At 52.3% G+C, this 21777-nt stretch overlaps 1 protein-coding gene across 1 annotated transcript; it reads left to right on the forward strand.

The window, feature by feature from the left end:
- Positions 1 to 2758: 2758 nt before the first annotated feature.
- Positions 2759 to 10201, forward strand: SFRP1 (secreted frizzled related protein 1; the record flags this gene model as incomplete). The annotated part of the gene is made up of 3 exons (XM_079547382.1): positions 2759 to 3281; positions 6417 to 6494; positions 9879 to 10201. 3 exons carry the CDS (start codon positions 2759 to 2761, stop codon positions 10199 to 10201), a joined length of 924 nt encoding a protein of 307 aa, XP_079403508.1.
- Positions 10202 to 21777: the final 11576 nt, after the last annotated feature.

The raw sequence follows: 21777 nt of genomic DNA on the forward strand, positions 1-21777 counted from the left end.
CAGTGGAACAATGGGCCCTGGGCAATAGCGCTCATTGGATTGTTGCATGGGACTCTATTTGGGGGCTCCACTTTGCTGCTCATGCACGAAAGGCAGTCATTTGGCAAAAATCAGCTCAGTTAGCAGCCATTGTTCGTAAAGAGCCTGGGGCTGAATGGGCTCAGGGCTAATATATTCTATTATCCCATGCCTGCCTGTTCCCGGACAACATGGAGGGAAAGGCACATTCCAGTCCCAGCAGCCAAGCACTGTGGGCAGAGCAGCGGGGCCAGAAGGGATGGGGTGCAGTGGGCACAGCTCAGGGGCTGCAGTTTGCCAGAGTGTGCTGGCCGTGTTGAGCCTTCAACACTGCATGCCCATGGCAGGGGGGATGGGAGCACCCAAGCAGCAGAGCAAGCAGTCCTGCAGGGTCCCACAGCCTGCAGGACAAACAACAGAGACCGAAATAAGCATGGTTAATTGAGCTGGGCTTGTCACAGGGCAGGGAGGACTCGGGATAACCAAAAGGGTGCATGTTGCAAGGCATCTTGTTATTCAGCAAGGATATGCCAGCCCCTTTGGGAGAGGCAACAATAAATGGCTGTAAAGTCAAGTCAAATAATGACACTGCAGAAACTTAGGAAGCAGCAGAGGGCTACGTAACTGTGAATGGGAATGGCTGCACAGGCATTTAGAAAAGTTAATGCCCAGTTTGGAAAGGGTTTATTGAAAGAGCACTGCTATATATACTGCTCATACCGTGTGTTATGCAATGCAGTGGTCTAGACCAGAGCTGCTAGATTTTTTTCTTTTGGAGGCAGTTCTATTTCAGCCCACAGTTCACTCATGAATACCATGCAGGTGCAGCTGCCATGAATACGGCTATCAAATACAGAAGGGTGCCAAGCAGAACTGTTTGCAAGGCTGAGGATGGAGTTGTCCGTGCTGTTTGTGGGATGCTCCAGAACCAAAGCAACAGACCTGCAGCGTTCTGCTGGGATGGGGAGGGCTGAGCTGGGGTGGGCAGCCCTGGGAGATGCATTGCTGTGCCTCAGGATGCAGCCAGCCCAAGGAGCAGCATGGATGCTCTGGATATGTGATGCAGTGCATCTCTGGAATGGTTCTGTTTCTCTTTCTGTTGAGGTGGGTGTAAGCAGCTCTGATGGAGAGCTCTAAGACTTTCTGGTGCTGTTGCAGTTAAAAATGGAGCGTTGCTTGCAGAGCATGGTTCTGAGCACCCAGAAGAGCAGGGACCAGACAGTTGTGCCTGCAGGCACAGTACTTGGCTGTGAATAAATATTACTGAGAGAAATGCAGCCAAACAGCCTTAAGCAGATCCATGTCCTGTTTTGTGCTACACTGCAACACGCTGCTTGGACTTTGCAATATGTTCTATGTTCTGTGAGATGTTTCAGTGTTTCTAAATTGATGTTGGTAAAAGCAAATTCTAGGATGTCAGGATTTCCCCAGGGATGAAAAGCCCATTTTGCAGCTGTTTCTTCGTGCAAACACCAATCAGGGTTCTACTGCCATTCCCTGAGCCCGAGCAGCAGGGAAGAGCCCGCTCCATCCCACTGCTTTTCATTCAGTAACTGGCACCTTACGGCGAAGACTTCTCTTGTTTACTACTGAATTCTCCACTTCATTAGCAGTGCTAACAGTCTGCTCTCTTCTACTGGGCCTCAAGTGGCTCTTTCACGCTTGCAGGCTGCAGAACCTCTTCCATTTACCTCTCAATGAGGTGTAGTTCCTGCTTTTAATATCGCAAGCTGTTTCAGCAGAAAGCAGCAACAGTAACTGAGCTCAGCGTAGGGCCAGGGGAAGGGGCTCAGGGGAGCACAGGGACTGCCTGATGGCCCAACTCCTGCACACAGCTTGGCTGAGCTGCAAGCCCAGAACCGAGGGGCCCAGCTGTGCCCACGTGTGATGGTGGGGCAGCACTGGGTGCTGCTGCTGCATGGCTCCAGCACTGTGGGCATGCTTCCAGGCGTAATTCCTCTTTAAGAAACAGACCTACTCTTTCTCCTGCTTTCCACCCCCCCTTCTTCTTTTTTTTTTTTTTTTTTTTTTTTTTTTTCCTGCAAATACCGTAGTTTGGGTTGGAATTTGTCCACAGGGAAATGAGATCTGCACGGTCCGCTCCAGGCTCTCAGAAACATTCACAATCTTGGAAAAGCTGCTTAGGAGCACCAGGGCTTTGCAGAGCTGCTTCAGCTCCGTGCCACAACTGCCCCTGGCACCCCCAGCTCTCCCTGGGAGGAAGCAGCAGGATCTGCGGCCGCGCTCACGCGTTTCCTAAGCCTAAGGGAGCCTCCCCGTGCTTTCGCCTTCCCCGAACACCCCTCCGCCGTGCCGCAGGTGCGGCGCCCTCCCGCTCGCTCCGAGGCACGGAGCTCCTCCGCCGGACCGCGGCGCCGTCGGGGCTCGCCTGGGGCGGTGCAGAGGCGGCCGGGCCGGTGTGGGATTGGCTCCCGGTGCCGCTGATTGACATCGGAGGACGAGTGCGCGGCGGGCGGTACCGCCGTGATTGGCTGCCGGGGGCTCACAAACCCGCGGCGCGGGGCGGTGGGGCCAGAGTGGGGCCGGGGTTGGGGAGGGAGCGGGCGGCTTTGAGAGGGGGCAGCGGCGGCAGCGACGGGCGTCTGGCGGGAGGGGCTGCCGAACGTCGGGTGGGAGTCCCGGGAAGGGGTGTCTGGGAACAGAGCGGGGGAATCCGGGTGAAGCTGCGGGGAGTGGCGGTGCCGCGGGCGGTGCCGTCGGGGCGGCCGTCGGCGCGGCCATGGGCGGAGTGCGGGGCGAGCTGCGGGCGCTGCTGTCGCTGGCCGCGGGGCTGCTGGCGTGCGGCGGGGCCAGCGAGTACGACTACGTGAGCTACCAGTCCGATCTGGGGCCCTACCCTGGGGGTCGCTTTTACACCAAACCCCACCAATGCGTGGCCATCCCCGCCGACCTGAGGCTGTGTCACAGCGTGGGTTATGATAAGATGGTGTTGCCCAACCTGCTGGACCACGAGACCATGGCCGAGGTGAAGCACCAGGCGAGCAGCTGGGTGCCGCTGCTCAACAAGAACTGCCATATGGGCACCCAGGTCTTCCTCTGCTCCCTCTTTGCTCCCGTCTGCCTGGACCGGCCGGTCTACCCGTGCCGCTGGCTCTGCGAGGCTGTGCGTGATTCCTGTGAGCCCGTCATGCAGTTCTTTGGCTTCTTTTGGCCGGAGATGCTCAAATGTGACCAGTTCCCACAGGATGATGTCTGCATTGCCATGACAGCTCCCAATGCCACCGAAGTCTCCAGGCCTAAAGGTAAGGCATGGTCAGAGCTGGGGGGGAGGGGGAACAGATGTCAGCTCAAGAAAGGCTGTATCCCTGTCCCCAAGCAGGATGGATGCGCTGCCTGCTCCTTGCCACTCTTGGAGCAGTAATCGTGGAGCAGGTGGAGCTTGGGGAGTTGCAGTGCTGTAATCTGTGCATCCCTCTTCTCCTGAGAAGTGTTTCTCTTCCATGCTTGGCTGCTGTGGGACCATTCTTCAGCTGCAGTGGGATGTGTGCTTACACATGGCAGGAATGTCTGGCTGGAGTAGATGGTGGCAGTGGTCCCAACAGAGCACCACGCTTCCCAGGCAGCACTGAGGCTCAGTAGCCTGCCTGAGTGGAGGCACACGGGAGGAAAAGCAGCCCTGCCTTCCCAGTGGGGGCTGTATGGTGGAGGGAGGCTGCAGGCAGGGTTTCCCATCAAGAAGCAACTGGGGAAAGTGGATGTGTTTCTTATTTTCTCCATCATGCTCCATGAGTCTGCCTGTATCAGACCAGCTTGCCCACAGTGAGTTGCAAGGAGTCTGGTTAGTTGCTGGAAACTTTTAAAATAATCAAATGAATGTTCTGGTGTAAGGTAAGCATTCTGTGTTAAAGCACTTTGTAAAGCTACTGAGAGGTGTTTGCAGAGGGAGAAGGCAGGGGCTGTAGGGTTGCACAGCACTCACTGAAACAATTGCTGGAAGGAGCTCTTTGTTTTCAGGGGAGGCTCTAAGATCTCTGCTCTGGGTGAACCCAGACCCTTGGTCCAGACTGCTGCTGTGTCTTGTGAACAGGTACAAAGGTTGCTTTTATTCCTCAGGGACTTGCAGCCAAGCAGAGCAGAACTGCAGCCTGTAGAGCTGCCCCTGCTCTGGGCTGCGTGCAGGTCAATATCTTCAGAGGCTTTAGTAGCTCCAGACCTGGGGTCACCCTTGTGAGCAAGCAGCATCTGCCAGTCTTCCTTGGTGTGGTTCAACAGCCGTCTTTGCGATGAACTTTCAGGCCTGTTTAGACAGATGGGGCAGCGTTGCTTTCTTTTGGTGCTGTGCAGCAGCACGGTGTTCAGTACCACGCTGTCACTCACATCACTGCAGTGACTTTGTTACAGCAAAGCCCCTCTGCTGCCTGCAGCTGTAGTGTGTAGACTTCTGCTGGTGTGTATTCCTGGAGCCCCATGGATTTCAGGCTCTGGGGTGTTTCCTATTGATTCAAAGAAGGTCAGAGCCCAGCAGTGTCCCTCCCCCCACCCCATTCTCAGGGCATTAATAAGAACGAGTCTTTTCAGTATTTTTTCCCATTAACACCTTAAAATTGGAATTTGTTTCTGCCTCTCAAAGAGCTGACCTGCTGAATTCCTTTCTCCTTAAGCATTAGGCAGTAAAGCCTGCAGGCCCACAGGATGCATCAGGGGAGTTGCAGATTAATATAGCATTACACATTCCTTCTCCCTGCCCCTGGAGTAAGCTAGCTCTAAAGCCAGGCATTAGAAAATGGTCAGCAGGGAGAAAAACTGGAAACAGTCCTCAGAGTGAAGCTGTCACATACAGAACGTGGGCTCTGTCCCAGCTGTTGTAGGCTGGGAGGTGTCAGAGCTCGGACTGTTGGGTGCTCTCAGGATGCTGGGGGTTGGGCTGGGGTCCCCGAGCTGCCCAGGGTGCACAGCAGCAGCCCCAGCTCACGTTGTGGGTATGCTACAGCATCCCTGGGGCAACGCACGCAGCTCAAACAAAGCCTGACTTTTCACCAGGGAACAGTGAGTTTTATTTTACTTTTTTTTTTTTTTTTTTGTCGGAGCTTGGAAAGCTTGTAGGTTTGGCACTGTGGTGGCTTTCCTGCTGGCTATCTGCCCTGTGTGGGCTCGACCTCTTGGTGTGCTCTTTGGCTATGAGATAAGCTGAAGATGAGGGGTATGCCCTTCTGCTCCCAGGGTATGGGATCGGGTGGTCTGCAGCACAGCTGCTCTCCTCCTGGCAGCAGACAGTGTGGGGTCCTCCCGCCAGCATCCTCTTGCCATGAGCTTGTTAAATGTACAGTATGGAAAGATTCTGACTGCTCATTTAAAAAATAAAGCATTTGGGCTGTCATCATGTCCCAGAAACTGTCTTCTCCCCGTGTCCCTGTAAGCTAAGCTGGTAAAGTGGCTATGGCATTGGTAGGGTGTTGGAAGGGGATGTCACCCAGCTCAGGCACACCAAGAATGGCATTTCTAGGGCTGCTCCTGGACACAGTGAGGATTACCTTGTTGCTGGCAAACCGGGACAATTGGAAGTCCAATTGCTCTACACATGTGATTAATAAAGGCTTCTGACCCCAGGAATGAATGAGGGTTTGGCACAAAACAGGATGGGTGGTGGGAGGGGAGAAGCACTGCACAGGAATGAGTGTCCAGCTGGGAGTCCCACGGGGCATCTGTGGACGAGGCAGCAGCACTGTGGTCTGCACGAGGTGTGCGGCTTTATACCCTCCTGCTGGTAGCTGCTGTGCTGCAGGTCCAGGCTCCTTCTGCCTGCGGAGACTGGCAGACGTTGCACTGCAGCGTGGCTCCAGAGAACAGCTCTTGTGTGTGGGAAAGAGCCCTTGTGCTGGACTGAGAGCATCTCCCTGCTTCAATAAATTCATCCGTCAGTAGCACAAACCTCTGTCTGTGCTGCTGGGTGGTCTCTGCTGGCTGGAGGCAGGAACCTGGAAGCAGTTGATTATCCTCTGGATGTGAGGAGCTCTCCTGATGAGCTGGGTTGTGCGTGTCCTGAACCCTGTCTGGCTCTGGGGTGGTTACCCTTGTTGTGTGAGCCTTCCCTGCCATACCTTTGCATGTGCTGTGTGCCAGCTTGGTGCACCGTGGGACACGGCATCAGCAGGCTGCTCACCATGCCCTATGGCAAGCAGCTTCTCCAGCCAGAAGCTTGGCCCTGAAAGCTCCGTTCTGTGTCAACCCTGTCCTCTGCAAGCAGCTGCCTGCACCTGGGCTGGGGGGAGCAGGGCTGGCAGGAGGCTGAGCTGGGGCTGGGGCTGGGACCAGGCAGGTGCTGCCCTGCTGAGCTGGCTGCTGACAGCCCAGGGCAGGGCTTCAGGCTGCTTTTGGCCCTCCTGGGTCTGTGGTGCTCTTGGGCTCGTTCCTCATCACCTGTTCTCTCCTCTCACCAGGAACCACTGTGTGTCCCCCGTGCGACAACGAGATGAAGTCGGAGGCCATTGTTGAGCACCTGTGTGCCAGCGAGTTTGGTAAGGAAGCATTCCTGCTACTATGGCTCTGTATTGTGGAGAGGAGAAGGCACTTGGTGCCCTGGCTGCAGAGCATCCTGCTTCCCTTCCAGCTGTGCCTGCTGCAGCAGGTTGGGTACATGATGCTGGAAGGGCATCTCCCTGTGCAGGGAGCAGGGCACTACAGGGTGCTACAGCTGCTCAGCAACCACTGTGCTACCCGGGCCAGCTGGTGGCTGCCTTGCTGTGGGCTTGGAGGTGTTTTTGGGGTGCTGGGAGGCTTCCTGGACTGTGCAGGGCAGTGCAGCTCTGCGTAGGCTGGATCCTGGACCACTGGATTCCCACCACCCTTGTGGTCGATATGGGTCAGCAGTACAGTCTCATTGTCTGCGGCAGCCTGGGGGCAAGCATGCCTCTAGATGTCAGTGTTGATGCGTGGTGGCAGCAGTGTGTGGGATGTGTCTGGTGGGGAGTGGGGTCTTGGAGCTGCGTGGCCCCATGGCAGCTCAGCAGGGAGGTGTCTCTGGGTGTCTGCTGCCCAGGCTGCCGGCACCCCCGGGTCTCAGCAGAATTCTGCTCTTCTTGCCAAGTCTGGGTGTTGAACCCAAAAACCCATCCCTTGCCTTTTTAAGGCTGAGAAGCGAAGGGGAAAAAATGCAGTGCTATTGGAAAGCTGTGTCCTAAATCCATTATGGCTCATAAGTGAGTCAGACAATCATAGGGAAACAGAGCTTCATTAAAAACAAGAAAAAACCACAAAGAAACAACCAAAGAAAGCTGTTGCAGGGAAAAATATGAGCTTTTTCAGATCAAGCCCAGCATTAACCAGTTTTGACATCCTTGCTGGTGTCTGTAACTTTCCTGAAAAGCTATTAAAGGAGCATTGAGCAAGGTGTGCATTCCGGGGGGATTAGCACTTGAATGTGCGCTGTGCAAACCCCAACCTGCTCTGTGCTGATGCTTTACCCCTTCTGCTGGAAATGAATTCCCCACGCCTGCAGGTTTGGTATGCCAAAAGGCCTAAGTTCAGAGCAGACTTTTTTCTAACGGGGGAAAGCATCCACAGGAACACCCATGTAATAGTTCCTCAGGAATGTGCGTGCTCCCGGAGTGCAAGAATTCAGTGTGGCTGGGAGCTGCCTGTCCTGAGCTCCTCATCTGTGGCCCAGGAGTTTTCTTGTGAAAACGAGACAACTTCTTCCTGGAGAGGAGTCCAGAGCAGCTGAGCAGGACATAACTGGTGTCTGCTGCGTGTGAGGCATCATTCTTTCCTCACAATGGAAAGCTGGTTGCATTTTGGGTTGCCTTTTGTTCTCCTCTTCCTCTCTTGTCACCAGAATAAATAGCAGTGGAAAAGTTCATTTGCATGGATTCTCAGTGGTGTAGGTTTCAAGCTGCTGCCTTTGGCACTTCTTCCTTCTGCCTCTGCGTTCTTCCTCCTCCATTGAGGAGAGGTCCTTCCAGCCACTCTGATGTGCTGGGAGCTGGGGTGAAGGATGTGGGCAGGATGCTGTGGGGATGCCTGGCAGTGGGGAGCAGCTGGTGAGCGATGGATCGGCCCCAGGAAGTGCTCTCCCACCACAGGATCCTTAGATCTCTGTTTAGTCTTCAGGGGTTACTGTCGTGGGGGTGATTTCTCATGGAGAGCTGTTTATCTGGCACTAACATAAACTCCCGTCCCCTCCAACTGAGGTTTCTCATGCACATCCAGCAAGGTAAACACCGGCAGCTGACAGGTTACAGAACCTCATCACAGCCAGACATGTACTGTAAATGTTTAAACTACGTGTACTGTGAGGGGCAGCTGGTGGTGGGCTCTGCTCGCCGCTTTTCCCCAGTTCACATGGTGCCCTTGTTGTAGGGCTCCTGCACATCCCTGGGCTGTGCTGTTGGTGCTCTGCCTGCTTGTAGCAGCTCGGAGCTGGGCAGCCCTGGCATGCTGCTGCTCTCTGTTTCTCTTGGTGGGTGTATTTATCGTTTCTGCCCTTTCCCTGAGGTCTGAGAGATCCTGCCCAGCGGGCTCTTGCTGAACCAGGACTGCAGTACAATCAATACATGCTGTTTATTTTTCCCCTTGACTGACAGCTCCTTGCCTGCACCCTTCTCCAGTTACAGCCCTAATGTGTCTTCTGGCAGGTTTCCTTCTTCTGTGCGATTCCTGAAGGAAGGAGCAATGAGGCTGCAGGAACAGCAGAGCTTTCCACTCTCTCACATTCCCTTCCCTGCCCCTGGGGGTGCTGGTGTGGGGCTCCTACGTGTGGGGGAGCGCTGGGATGGAGCCAAGTGGTGTGGGCTGGGGTGCACCTGGGGTAGGGGTGATCTCAGTGATGTGTTCCTGTGCCTTGTGCTGTTTCAGGGCTCGGTGCAAATGGAGCTGCTCTGGTCTCTCCTGCTCTGTAAAGCTTGCATCTCTAGCTCCCTGAGCATCCTGGATTTGGAAAGCAGATAGAAAGAAAGCTTTCCTTTAGTTTCCAGCCCTGGATTGCTTTCCTGTACAGTAATAGTATAACACAACAGGGCTCTTGGCAAGCACAACAGCCTTTTTTGGCATGTGGGCAGACAAATACCATTATTCTCACTGCCAGTGCAGTGGCTGGGAGCACGAGGGTAGCACACAGACTGTGCTGCCTTCTTGAGGCTGTCATTGCTGTCCTGCTGCCATGTGTGTCTGCAGTGGTGACCTGAATATGACGTGTATTTATTGCTACAAGTTCCAGCAGGGCAGAACTTCAAGGGGCAGTGATGCAGGGGACTCTTTCCCCTGCCAGAGCCCATGGCTTCTGCTCTGCTACCTGCTGCTCACACGTCTGAGAATCAAATGGGAAGGGACAGCACACAATCACATATCTGAGCATTATTTATCTGTGGCTCTGAAGTAAATTCCCAAATGATGGAAATATGTTAGTCATTTTTGGCCACATGTGCTTTTCCCCAAAAACGAGACAGAGCCAAATGGCACAGAAGTGGTACTTTAATGTACAACACATTTCCATCATTTTTCCCATGCTTACTGAATTCCTGTTCATGGTCATGGCAAATGAGCATTAATTTTCTTTTATTTGGGTTGCTATTTACTCAGGAAGGCACTGAATCCAAAGAGGAGAATTCTTCTGTTGGTATGGGATGGGATTGGCCCTGCTCCCCAGGTCCCCACCAGCTCACACATAGCAATACTCAGTGTTCAGAATGTGTTCCACAGCTGCCTGAGGGCAGGAGAGCCTGAAAGCAAATGTTTGAGGAGCTGAGTTGATCTCTTAAGAGTCTCTCTGTCATTGCTCAGCTAACATTTTGCTAGCAAAGCATGCGTTGTGCTGCTGAACAAATTTCCTTCTCAATTAAAATTGTTTTGTGCTGAGAACTTTCTGGTTTTTTTTTTTCCCCCCTTCTCCTTGGCTTGTTTTTCAGCTCTTAAGATGACCATCAAGGAGGTGAAGAAGGAGAACGGGGACAAAGTGATCATTCCACGGAAGAGGAAGGCGCTGAAGCTGGGGCCCATCCGCAAGAAGAACCTGAAGAAGTTGGTGCTGCTCCTGAAGAATGGGGCTGACTGCCCCTGCCACCAGCTGGACAACCTTGGCCACCATTTCCTCATCATGGGCCGCCAGGTGAAGACCCAGCACCTTCTGACAGCCATCTACAAGTGGGACAAGAAGAACAAAGAGTTCAAGAAGTTCATGAAGAAGGTGAAAGCTCCGGACTGCCCAACGTTCCCATCTGTCTTCAAGTGACCCCCATGGGGGCCAAACCCCCCCCCCTTTCTTCCTCATCCTCAGAGCTCCCCCAGCCCCACCTCCTGCCCCATGCCAGCATTTCCCAGAGTGAGCACTGAGCAGACCCTGAGGTCATGAACCACATACATCTGCAGTAGCCAAAGACCCATTGCTGTGAGTTCATGGAAATAGCAACGATCAGATGCAGAGGGCTGTGAGACCACATGATTTTGGACGTGACCCTCGTGACCACCTGTATTTGTGGCTGCAGGAGCACCTGAGTTAATTCCTACAGGACCAGAGCCAGCCTATTGGAAAAGCATTCCATCCTGACAAGCTAATAAACAAGTGAAGCAGCATCCATCGAACCCCTGATAAAACCTCTTAGTAGCTAATTGCCCTCATGGTAAATACAAACCCATCATTATTCCAGTCTGAGTGCCTTTGGGTTGAGCCTCAGCCCAGGACCTCACGGTGCCCTGATTTGCTGGGTCTCATTCCCAACCATTGCATGGTCCCACATACCTGGCTGTGTTCCTCAGCAAGGCTCTGCTTGCTGGCTCGTGTCCTTGCTCATTTTACCACCAATATTTCGTAGTTTCTTCAGGCCGTCAGCAAAATATCGCACTGCAGAAGGGCAAGGAGTGATCCCTGTGGAGCAGCACAGGACTGCATCCTCTCTGTGCTCCTCTTCCTGCAGTTGGGACTGATTGGTGTCCAGGTTTTGATGTATGACAGCTTGGCTTTGTTTGTACTGTTGTTGTTGTTTTTTTCCTGTCATCAAAATACCACATTAACGTGAGGTTGTGTCGTTATATGAAAGACAATGAATACTGCATCCAAATGGTTATTGACCAGGCTGAAATTCATTATTCTGTTAATTGGACGTGTTCTTTTCTGCACAGTCCCACGTTACTCCACATTAATTACACCATCCCGCTTCTATTCATCATTCTCATCAATCATGATTGCTCTTAAGAGAATGACTGTCTTAAAACTTGAAATAATCCTGTAGCTTTGCAGTTAACTCTGCTCAGATCTGGTGAATGAATTGTTCTCTGGCTCGGGAGCGCTGTGTGTTTCTTTCATGACCGAACCATGGATTTTATTGTAGATAAACTCCCTAAATATGCTGAGCACCCTGATGAATGCTGCTTCAGAACTAGCAGAGAGATGGATTTAGGATGTGAACTCTTTAGAAAATCCCACTAAGTGTCTTAGACCACAGCGTGTATTAGCATTGTTACTGTGATGCAAAGTTAATCATTGTAGATAATGTACTTGATCAGTGAATTAAAAAAAAAGAGCAAAACCACAAAAAACATCCACCCTAAGCTTTAGAAGCAGCTCAGGGCTGCTGAGCTGTGTGTGATGTTTCAGACACGGTGCACTGGGCGTCTCCATGTACCTGGATGGTCGTTGTACCACCCTCCTGCCAAACTGCTGGGGGATCTGCCAGCAGTTCTGTGCAGATGGAGCAGGCGGAGCCCCTGTGCATCATTGCATCCCTTGTGCTCTCTTTGTATGTGGAGGATTTGAATAATAACAATAAAAAAATAACAGCACTAAGAGTTTGACGTAACATCGTGTTGTAGACAGGATATATATTTACATTTTGCTCTAATGTAATTTTAGATCGTTAATTTAGAACCTTGTGTGGCAGCCCCAAATCAGAGCTGCAGCTGCTGCCTGTGCCCCCCTGGGCTCCCATCTCCCCCAACCCGGGGGTGGAGCAGCACTGGGCTGCAGTCCAGGCCCACAGCGCCGAGGCTGAAGCTGCAGAACCACATCAGCATCTGCTTCCATGGTGTGGCTGGAAGCCTCAGACATGGTGAAGGTGTTCAGCACTGCAACCACAGCAGTGTGCTCACGGTAGATGGTTTCAGCTGTTGGTTTTGATGTTACAGCTTGCATTTATTTTCAAATCTCATATCTGTTGTTTATGCTTTGTCTTTTATGTATCAATCGACTCTTAACTAAAACTGCTAAATTAATCAACAACGACGTGATTCCCCCTCCCTGTTTTTATAGAGACGTCGTTTTCTGTCCCACGTTGGTGCTGTCAGAGGTGGCTGCAGTGCAATGCAATGGGACGTGATGCGATGCTGGGGATGTCTGGGCTGGATGTGCTGCAGCTTTTTGGACAAGAGGAGGGAGATGCTTCTCACAGCCAAACTTAACGCTCCCCAGCGGTGCATCCCTGCTCTTAGAACCCAGAAATCATCTTGCAGTGCAGCCCATGCACTCTGCAAATAGGTCTGGGGGTGTGAGAGCCAGGTGGGGGTCATGCAGGGCACAGAGCTGCAGTGGGCTTTGAGGACTCCACATTCCTTATTTGCTCGCGAGGCTCGGGGGGAGCAGCCCAAGCTACACATCAAATAGGTTTTGAAGGACAAATGCTCCAAATGCAATTGTGACAGCGTAGAAGAAGAGCACAGATGTGTGGGTGCTGTGAGCAGGCACAACCCAGAGCTGTGTGAGGAGTCTGTGCTGCTGTGGGAACCTCTCATGTGAGCACAATGCATTACAGCAGAGCGCTGCTTGCTTTTCTCATGGTATATTTTGACAAAGAAATCTGTACTTGATTGTTTTGCTTTGTTTTAAACTTGTGGTTGATATAAACACATTATGGCTTCTGTTCTCTCTCTTCTGTGATTGGAGCAAGAAAACCTCTCAATAAAATGTTGGGGTTTTTTTTTTTTTCCTCCTCCCTTTCAAAGTTATTTTTATTGTTGCCTTTTCCGTATCAGTTGCATTACTCACTCTGACATTCAAGGGTTCAGCACACTGTCTCTATACAGACACAGCTTATCTGCACTACTGCCTGGCAAGGAGAGATGCAAGAGCTTAAACCGCACATCCACAGTGCTGAGACAGAGAAGTGCTGTCAAAGTGCTGCTTCTAGACACTGCTTTATCTGTACATTAATACCCCTGTTGCAAACCAGCTAGCTCACACCAGTGCAAGCAAAGGCAATGAGCTCCTTACAGCAAACAGCATTGTCTGAGGAATTATTTCCTAGAAAATGTTGTTGCTGTCACTGGTAGCAAGGAAAGCAGGCACACACCTGAAACCCCATTAGTCAGCCCTGGCTCCAGCTCTCAGGTTATTCCAATCAGAGCAGTCACCCATCCTTTGAGAAACAGCCAGCAGGGCTGAGCATAGCCTGCAGTTGGTCTCAGGTGGAGGGGAGGTTTGATAGTGGAGAAATCAGGGAGCTCCTGCCCTCCAGTGCCCCTGGCCAGGGATATCAGCAACAGCACGAGGTGCCATGAGAGCAGGTAAGAGCAGCTCAAACATATGAGTTATGCCATAATTGGTTAAATACTGATTGCTACGAGTTCTGTTTGTGCAGCATGCTCATTCTAAACCAGGATTTTTATGAGTTCTGCTGTGTAATAATCTGGGGTGAGATTTTTCACATGCATGTATGTAACTGTAAAGTAGGGAGTGTGCTTAGATCCAGCAGAGTGCTGGGGGTGCAAAGAAATACCCAAAGTTAGGGGAGTTATGCTGACCTGAATGCACTTTTGTTTCAGGCTCGTGTCCAGCTCAGTCTGGCTTCACAATGCAGGGAGGCTGAGAAAGCTTGGGGGTGGTTGAGGATTGCCCAGCAGTGACTGCATTGTGTCTGTGTGCTGTGCCCCATGGAAAACTGCTTCTAGCTTGTGTGAGGGTGAAACAGCTGATCTGGCAGCATGAGGATGCTCAAGCCTTGCCAGCAGCCTGCCCTGGCCTTGTCTGAATCTTGCATAAAACAAAATATCATCCTCTTGTGACTCAGTTTATCCTCCCAGTAATGTTTATCTTATTTGCTCCAGCATTCTTTCTGTTGAGTATCGTCTATTAATTGAGTTTCTGGTCTCCAGTTCATAGTTAAGCTCTAAATAAATACAGTTTGCTTTCTTGCTATACAAAAGTCATCTTCCATCCTACAATTAATTTCTTGTCCTTGGCAATCTGTGTTCTTCTTTGACCCCTGCTGGGGAACACAGGGCTGGAGATTGTGAGCAATTAGGGACGGTTTCTCCTGGAGAAGAGCAGATACCAGCCTGGTGTGTCTGACAAGGAGCTCTATTAACGTTCTGCAGGATGGGGAGGTGATGCACCACAGCTGCTCAGGCAGTCTGGTGACACGTCTGCAAGGGAAATGCTGCCTGTGTTTATCTGCAGTGCTGTCTGGGCACGGTGTAACACCAAAGCCCTCCTTTGCTCTGGTGGTTTTCAGCTTTGCTGGGACACGTGCTGCAACTTGAGCACAGAACTGCCCCTCTTTGTGCTGCTGAGGGGCTGAAGTCCTACATGGAGTGGCAAGGAGACGTGTGGATGTCTCCACAGTGGGGAATGGTGTTTATGCCTCAACTCTGTTAAAGCAAAGGGTGCCTTGCTGCACGTAGCCACACAAACCATAGACTGGGAGAGATGCACAGAGGAAAACAAGGGATTTGTAACGTGCCACGATGAAGAACAGAACAGGAAGTGGGAAAGAAATACTTCCTTTCCTTTCAGACGCTTTTGTGGAAAAAAACAGATCCATCAAGGATACAGGGATGCAAAACTCCCTGCTCTGAGTGTGCCTTGAGCCGCAGGGCATGCAGACGTGGGAAGCTCTGCTTCAACCTCAGTGCAGAGAAAGTCCTCTATCAGATTGAGGGAGGGAAAAATCTCTCAGAGTTCACAACAAGTGCTGTAAAAGCCTCTGTTTTGTGAGGGCTCAGACTCGTTTTATTGTCATTTCTTCTCTAGTAATCCCATCCGAGCCTCTGAGCATCCCACCTGTCGGCTGAGTTGCACCCCCCTATTAGTCTGGAGGTGACAAAGTCACGTCTCAATGCTCTTTTTGGGATTCAATGCCCTTTTTGGGAGCCTGGCTGGCTCCTGTGCTCTATGCATGGGGTCGTGGCTCTGCACTATGTGGCTTCCCTGGGCAGAGCTGTGCCAGGAGCCGTGGCTTGGCCCATCAGGTTGGCTGGCTGAGCTGCAGAAGCCTCCCAGTCTCTGGAAAATGAGAACTCTGTTCCAAGACCCTCTCAGTGAAGGCTGGAATCTCCTCTGGGCTGGCTGCTGGCCACAAGCTGTCCTGGTAGCAATGTAAGGGCAATGGTGTGCCCAGCTCTGAAGTGCAGGGTGATGGTGCCTGCAGGGCCATCAGCTCTGCTACACACAGCTTCTAGGATCCAGGGAGCTGTGAGGGGCCAGCAAATGGTCTCTGCAGAAATGTGCACAGCCTGGAAATGCTGTGAGTAACGTTTTTTTTTTCTGTTGGAGATGTGTGCCAAGTCCTCACTCCAGCAAGGAGATGTGGGAAAGCAGGGCTGTGGCTGGATGAACCACACCTGGGTCACAGTGCTGCTGCTGCTCAGTGAGACCCCCACCAAACTCCTGAGTTATTAACGTGGATGAGAGATTGATTTGCTAGAAGGTATTTTTCTTTGCTGGGAGAGCAAGCACATGCATGGCTCTGACATGCAGTGCTCAGAACTTCATTAAAGTGCACCAATGATGAACTGCAATTCCTTTAGCCAATGCAATTTGCAACAGAGCAGCACCCAGCCTGGGCAATCTCCTCTGCCATTGCACAGTCAGGGTAAATCACTAATCTGGAGAGATTGCAGCTCAGAAAGCAAATGGGATTCTGGGCTCCATCAGCAGAGGGGTGGCCAGCAGGGACAGGGAGGTGATCGTCCCCCTCTGCTCTGCTCTTGTGAGGCCCCATCTGCAGCACTGCGTCCAGGGCTGGAGCCCCCAGGACAGGAAGGACAGGGAGCTGCTGGAGAGGGTGCAGAGGAGCCGCAGAGATGAGCAGGGGCTGCAGCACCTCCACCACGAAGACAGGCTGAGGGAGCTGGGCTTGTTCAGCATGGAGAAAAGAAGGCTGGGGGTGACCTCAGTGCAGCCTGCAGGGCCTGAAGGGAGCCTGCAGGCAGGAGGGGAGTCAGCTCTGTGCAAGGGGAGATGGCAGCAGGACAAGGGAAATGGTTTGAATTGAGGGAGGGCAGATGGATGTTGGATGTCAGAGGAAGTTCTGTGCTGTGAGATTGGTGAGGTGCTGGAACAGCTGCCAGAGAGGCTGTGATGCCCCGTCCATCCCTGGAGGTGTTGGAGGCCAGGTTGGATGGGGCCCTGGGCAGCCTGGGCTGCTGTGAAATGTGGAGGTTGGTGGCCCTGCGTGCAGCAGGGGGTTGGAGATTTGTGATCCTTGAGGTCCCTTCCAACCCTGGCCATTCTGTGACTCTGTGAGAGGACAGAGCATGTTGGTGGCAGCTCCAGGGTAATTCAGTGTGTGGCCATATGTGAGGTGCTGGTGGCTGCGCTGCCCTCCTCACCTGCAGCGCCACTGCTGGGCACCCATGGGTGAGATCTCAGCATCCCCAGTACCCAGCCTGGGTGTGAGGGAGCAACCAGGGGTGGCTGCTGAGGTGATGCATTGAATGTTCCATGCTAAATGGTCTAAAAAAAAAAATACTGAGCTAAATGTTTATGAAAATCTCCCCCTGGATTAATGGTTGCCAGACAGCTGAGGGGTAATTACATGTGATACGACTTTAATTATTAAGCACGGAGCTGCCCAGCTGAATTACTGTAGCCCCTAACTGCCTACTTCAATGTTTACAATTTCTTCACCATTCCCTGTTCTTCCCTCTCACTCACCCTAAATGTTTATTTAATAATCCTGAAAGACCTTTTAAGCTTTCTGGGTTTAATGTTTGCTAAACACCCTGTCACTTTCACTTCTATTGACAATTCCCTGGTTCTGCTCAGCCCCAGAGCTTTGCAGTGGGATGGGGCTGATGGGGAAGGTGGGAGCAGGCAGCACGTCCCTGTGCTCAGTGCTTCCCTGCCCTGTGTGGGCACTGAATGGGGCACAGACATGGAGCTGGCACGTGGTGCTGCCAGTTGTGTCATTTCTGCACTGCATTGCCTCCACCTCCAAGCTCTCTGGTGCGCTCACGCAGTATTAATTTCAGCAAATTCATTTTTCTTCACAAAAGCTTTTGGTTATTTGAGATTAGGGGCTGTTAGGGCTCATTGTTTCCCAGGCTGTGCCTTGTTTTGCTGTGCTGCTCCGAGTCTGGTCTGCAGGAACTTAATCTCCCCTCTCCTGCAGTGGTTCTGTTCTTAGAAAATCTGTTCGCTGCTCTTGTGCAAATTGTTGATGGGAGATAGCAGTGGGCCTTCCTGCTTCTATTTAATGTGTCAGCAGAGAGAGACATCTGCTTGCAATTAAGGTACAGCCATGCTGAAGGATCGGGGTGGTAGATGTTAAACGATAATGGGAAGTCTTTATCGATTCATAATTCCTCGCGTCGTACAAAGGAATACATTTCATTTAAAATTCCTGGCCCAGTGAAAGCCAGCAAAGCAGCAAGCAGTGCGGGCAGACTTGGGAACAGAGCAGAGGAATGGGAAGGATGGAAAATCCTGGCCTCATTTCTAAAATGCCATGCGTTTCTGGGTGTTGCTGAAGGAGCCAAGCTTGGCTAAGGCAGGGAGGAAGCGCGTGGCAGGGTGTGCAGCCGGGGCCATTTCAGAGCTGGATCCCATTTCTGCCCTGTGTGTCCCCCGGGCTGCTTAGTGACACGGGCTGCCAGCTCCCCATGCTGAGGATGTTTGTCCCTTGTAGATGATGCACAGCCTGGTTTCATTTCAAGCTCCCCAATGTTGGTCACCTAACCGAAGTCTCTTCCTTACTGAAGCAAATTCTAAACGCCTCTTTTGTCCTTAAGGTCTCAGACATGAGGCATGGGGAAGTTCCTGTCTGTGCAGCTTGTGACCAACGTGCAGAGCAACCCTGGGCTGGCAGGGTTGTGCTGTGGCATCGCTCCATATTGACTGCTTCCCCTGTATCTGCAGGGATCTGGGATGGGGTGGGCGGCCCAGGAGCCCCCAGACCCCAACTGGGGCAGTGCTGTGTCTGTAGGATGAGGATGATGCATTCCCAGCAGCACTACAGCTTTCCAAATCTCCAAGTGGCTGAAAACCAGCTTGTAAAACCAAAGGCAAAAGCTGGATTTCACTGTTATCTTAGTGGAAACTTGGGCTTGGAAGGAGGAATGCAGAGGAATCTTCATCTCCGAGCAGGGTCGAGGCACCGCGAGACAGCGATGCGGGGATCCGGGAAATCTCCCCTTATCTGCAGTCCGTTCATCAGGTTTCACACACGCTGATGTGCCGTTAAACTGCTGGCCCAGATGCGCGGAGCGATGGAAATTCAAAGCCCTTTTCACGAGCTAGTTGGAAGATCATTAACGAGCAATTAGTTTGCTAAGTGTTTGGCCTCAGGGCTGCTTTATTTCCCCTTCCCCTCCAAAGGCGGTAGCAGCTTTGCTAGGCTCGAGGTGCGATTCTTCCCATCCCCGCTGCTCGGCCCCTGGAGCTGCTGGGAGCTCCGTTGGGGCTCTGCATGATGCTCAGACGGGGCTGCGCGCCCCCCTCCCCCCCCGGGGCTGGCGGTCTCTCCTTGGTTGGGAGCATTGCATTATGCAAGATTGAGTTTGATTTGTTTCCCCTTCCTCTGATTTTCTTTCTTTTCTTTTTTTTTTTTAGTATCTGACAGTTGCTACCAACGTGAGGCACTGATTTATTTATTTATTTATTTTATTTGGGACGCACGAGTTCAGGCTCTTTAATCATTTCCAAATGCCTTCCTCTAAAGGCTATATTGTTTCAGCGTTCAGCCACTAATTTTTTGAAATCTCTGAAATAAGACTCTGCTCTTGAACATGTGCCGGAGAGTTGTTCCTTTGCACTGTATTTTAAAAATATACATGTGGTTTAATTCAACGCAAGGACCGGAGGGGACATTTTTCCACCATTTCCCCCCTCCTCTTTTTCTTTACAACGGTGTCTGCCAAACCACCGGGCTCTGAGCCAGCAGCAGCCCCTTGGATGAGCCCAAATGCATCTGGAGGTTAAAAAGTGTTTGCAGTGCAGCCCAGAGTCGTTGCATCGCAATGCAGGACCTGGGGAGTGTCTGCTGTCACCTGCTGGCTGAGGACAATGCCACCAGTGCTGGGATGCCGGCAGCAAAGAAGGGAAATTTAATGTGCTTGCACCGAAGGGCTTTTGTTCTCTTTGCTCTTTCGGTGCTGTTACGCGAGGCTGAAGCCAACGCCGGGCCAGTCCTTGCTCAGAAGCTTCGCAGTGCAGATGCTGGCAGCAATGCTGCGAGGTAGGCAAGAAATGGCAGCGCCTTTCTGAGAGCAGATGTTGAAAATCCCCGACGTGTTGAAGCAGTGGGATATTAGGATTCAAAAAAGTGCAGTGAGACCCGAAGAAAAGAGCAGGGGAAAGGGAAAGCTGCTGCTGAGCACCCGGTGGAGACAGAGGGTGCAAGAGGTGAGCATGAAGACGATGCTCTGTGCTGGTGGGGCTGCAGCTGTTCTTCCTGAGCAGGCAATGTTGCAGAGGCTGTGCAGTGCTGCCCACCTCGTTCCCTGCCCACAATCACGGCTGATGCAGTAAATACAGCGAGGAGATTTCCCAGCCGCAGCACTTGACAGCCTCCGAGGGACTCCCATAGGAATCTGCTATTTGTGTTGGCAGTCATAAATCCCCCAGGACTCAGATGACAGCCAGAGGCATTATGAGTCTGGGCTGTCTTGTGTCTAATATCTGCACTACGTTGATTTGTGATTCACTGGCGCAATTATTTCTGTTCAGCATCACCGACCTGTTTACAAAAATAAAGCAAAATAAATATTTCATGCTACTTTAAAGGAAAAAAAAAGAGGTGCAGAAGGATAGCATACGTGTTGCAGCCAGCTGGCATCCAGCAGGGCCCAGAAGCAACAAATCTGATCGGTTCACATTGATCTTTTTACTGGTAATTTCACAGCAGGTTTTCTACACTAATTAATGACCAGAGAGGCTGTGGATGCCCCGTCCATCCCTGGAGGTGTTCAAGGCCAGGTTGGATGAGGCCCTGGGCAGCCTGGTGTGAAATGTGGAGGTTGGTGACCCTGCGTGTGGCAGGGGGTTGGAGATTTGTGATCCTTGAGCTCCCTTCCAACCCCGGCCGTTCTGTGATGATTCCCCTCTCTCGCCTTCTGAGCAAAACGCGTTTAACGTCGGTTTTCTCTATGACTCGATCCCGCAAAGCTCCGGGGGGATTCGGGGCTGCGGGAAGGAATGCGGCTGAGCCCCGCACGCGGGCTGCGGCTGCCACCTGGCGGCTTTGGTGCTGCCCGCATCCCCACGGCGTCCCGCTCCGATCCTGGCTATAAGGTGGTGGTTAATGGAGCAAAATCCAGCTGGTGACCCGTTACGAGTGGTGGCCCCCAGGGGTCGGTACTGGAGCCCATCTTGTTTCATATCTTTATTGATGACCTAGATGAAGGCACTGAGTGCACCCTCAATTTGCAGGTGACACCAAGTTTGGAGGCGGTGTCGGTCTGTCTGAGGATAGGGAGGCCCTTCAGAAGGATCCAGATAAGCTGGATCGCTGGGCTGAGGTGAAGGGGGTGAGGTTCAACAAGGCCAAGTGTTGGGTCCTGCGTTTGGCCACAACAACCCCATGCAGCGCTGCAGGAGGCTGGATGACTGTGAAGAGGAAAGGGACCTGGGGGTGCTGGTTGATGCTGAACACGAGCCAGCAGTGTGCCCAGGTGGCCAAGAGGGCCAACGGCATCCTGGCCTGCATTAGAAATAGTGCGGCCAGCAGGAGCAGGGAGGTGAGCATCCCTCTGTACTCAGCACTGGTGAGGCTGTGTCTCAAGTCCTGTGTTCAGTTTTGGGCCCCTCACTACAAAAAAGGCATTGAGGCCCTGGAACGTGTCCAGAGAAAGGCAGGGAAACTGGTGAGGGATCTGCAGCACAAGTCATGAGGAGCGGCTGAGGGAGCTGGGGTTGTTCAGCCTGGAGAAGAGGAGGCTCAGGGGAGACCTCACTGCACTCTACAGCTTCCTGAAGGGAGGTTGTGATGAGGAGGGCTTTGGCCTCTTCTCCCAGGCAACAAACAGGACCAGAGGAAATGGCTGCAAGTTGTAGCAGAGGAGGTTTAGGTTGGATATAAGGAAGAACTTTTTCTCTCAGGCACTGCAATGGCTGCTCAGGGAGGTGGTGGAGTCGCCGTCCCTGGCAGCGTTCAAGAGGCGTCTGGATGAGGAGCTGCGAGATCTGGTTTAGTGCTGGTGGTAGCAGTGGTGATGGGAGGTTGGACAGGATGATCTTGCAGATCCTTTCCAACCTTGTGATTCTATGGTTCTGTGATCCTCGAGGCAGGAGATGCGGGGTGAGGGGTAGGTGAGGATGTGGCCCCAGGAGCTCTGTTGGACGACGTTTAGCTTGCTGGTAATAATCAGGGCTTTAACCGTGTGCGATTTCATATCCACCAAAGGGTTAACACAAACATCTCCGTATCCATTCCTGCAAAATGACCTCTGCAGGACCCTCCCAGCGATGCAGCTATCTCGTCTCCGTGCTCTAGGAGCTGCTTATCCCGAGCCTGACAGTTGGCTGCTGTCTCCAGACACTTCCGTGGCAGATGGTTTTTGTTACCATCGCTATGTGGTACCTCACCTGCTCTGTCAACTTGGCACTGCGAGCTGCTGGGAGAGCAGAGCAATGCCACGTGGTGACCCCACAGGCTGGGC

Source organism: Tetrao urogallus (assembly GCF_951394365.1).
Source record: "Tetrao urogallus genome assembly, chromosome: 27".
In the NCBI taxonomy this organism is placed as follows: Eukaryota; Metazoa; Chordata; class Aves; order Galliformes; family Phasianidae; genus Tetrao; species Tetrao urogallus.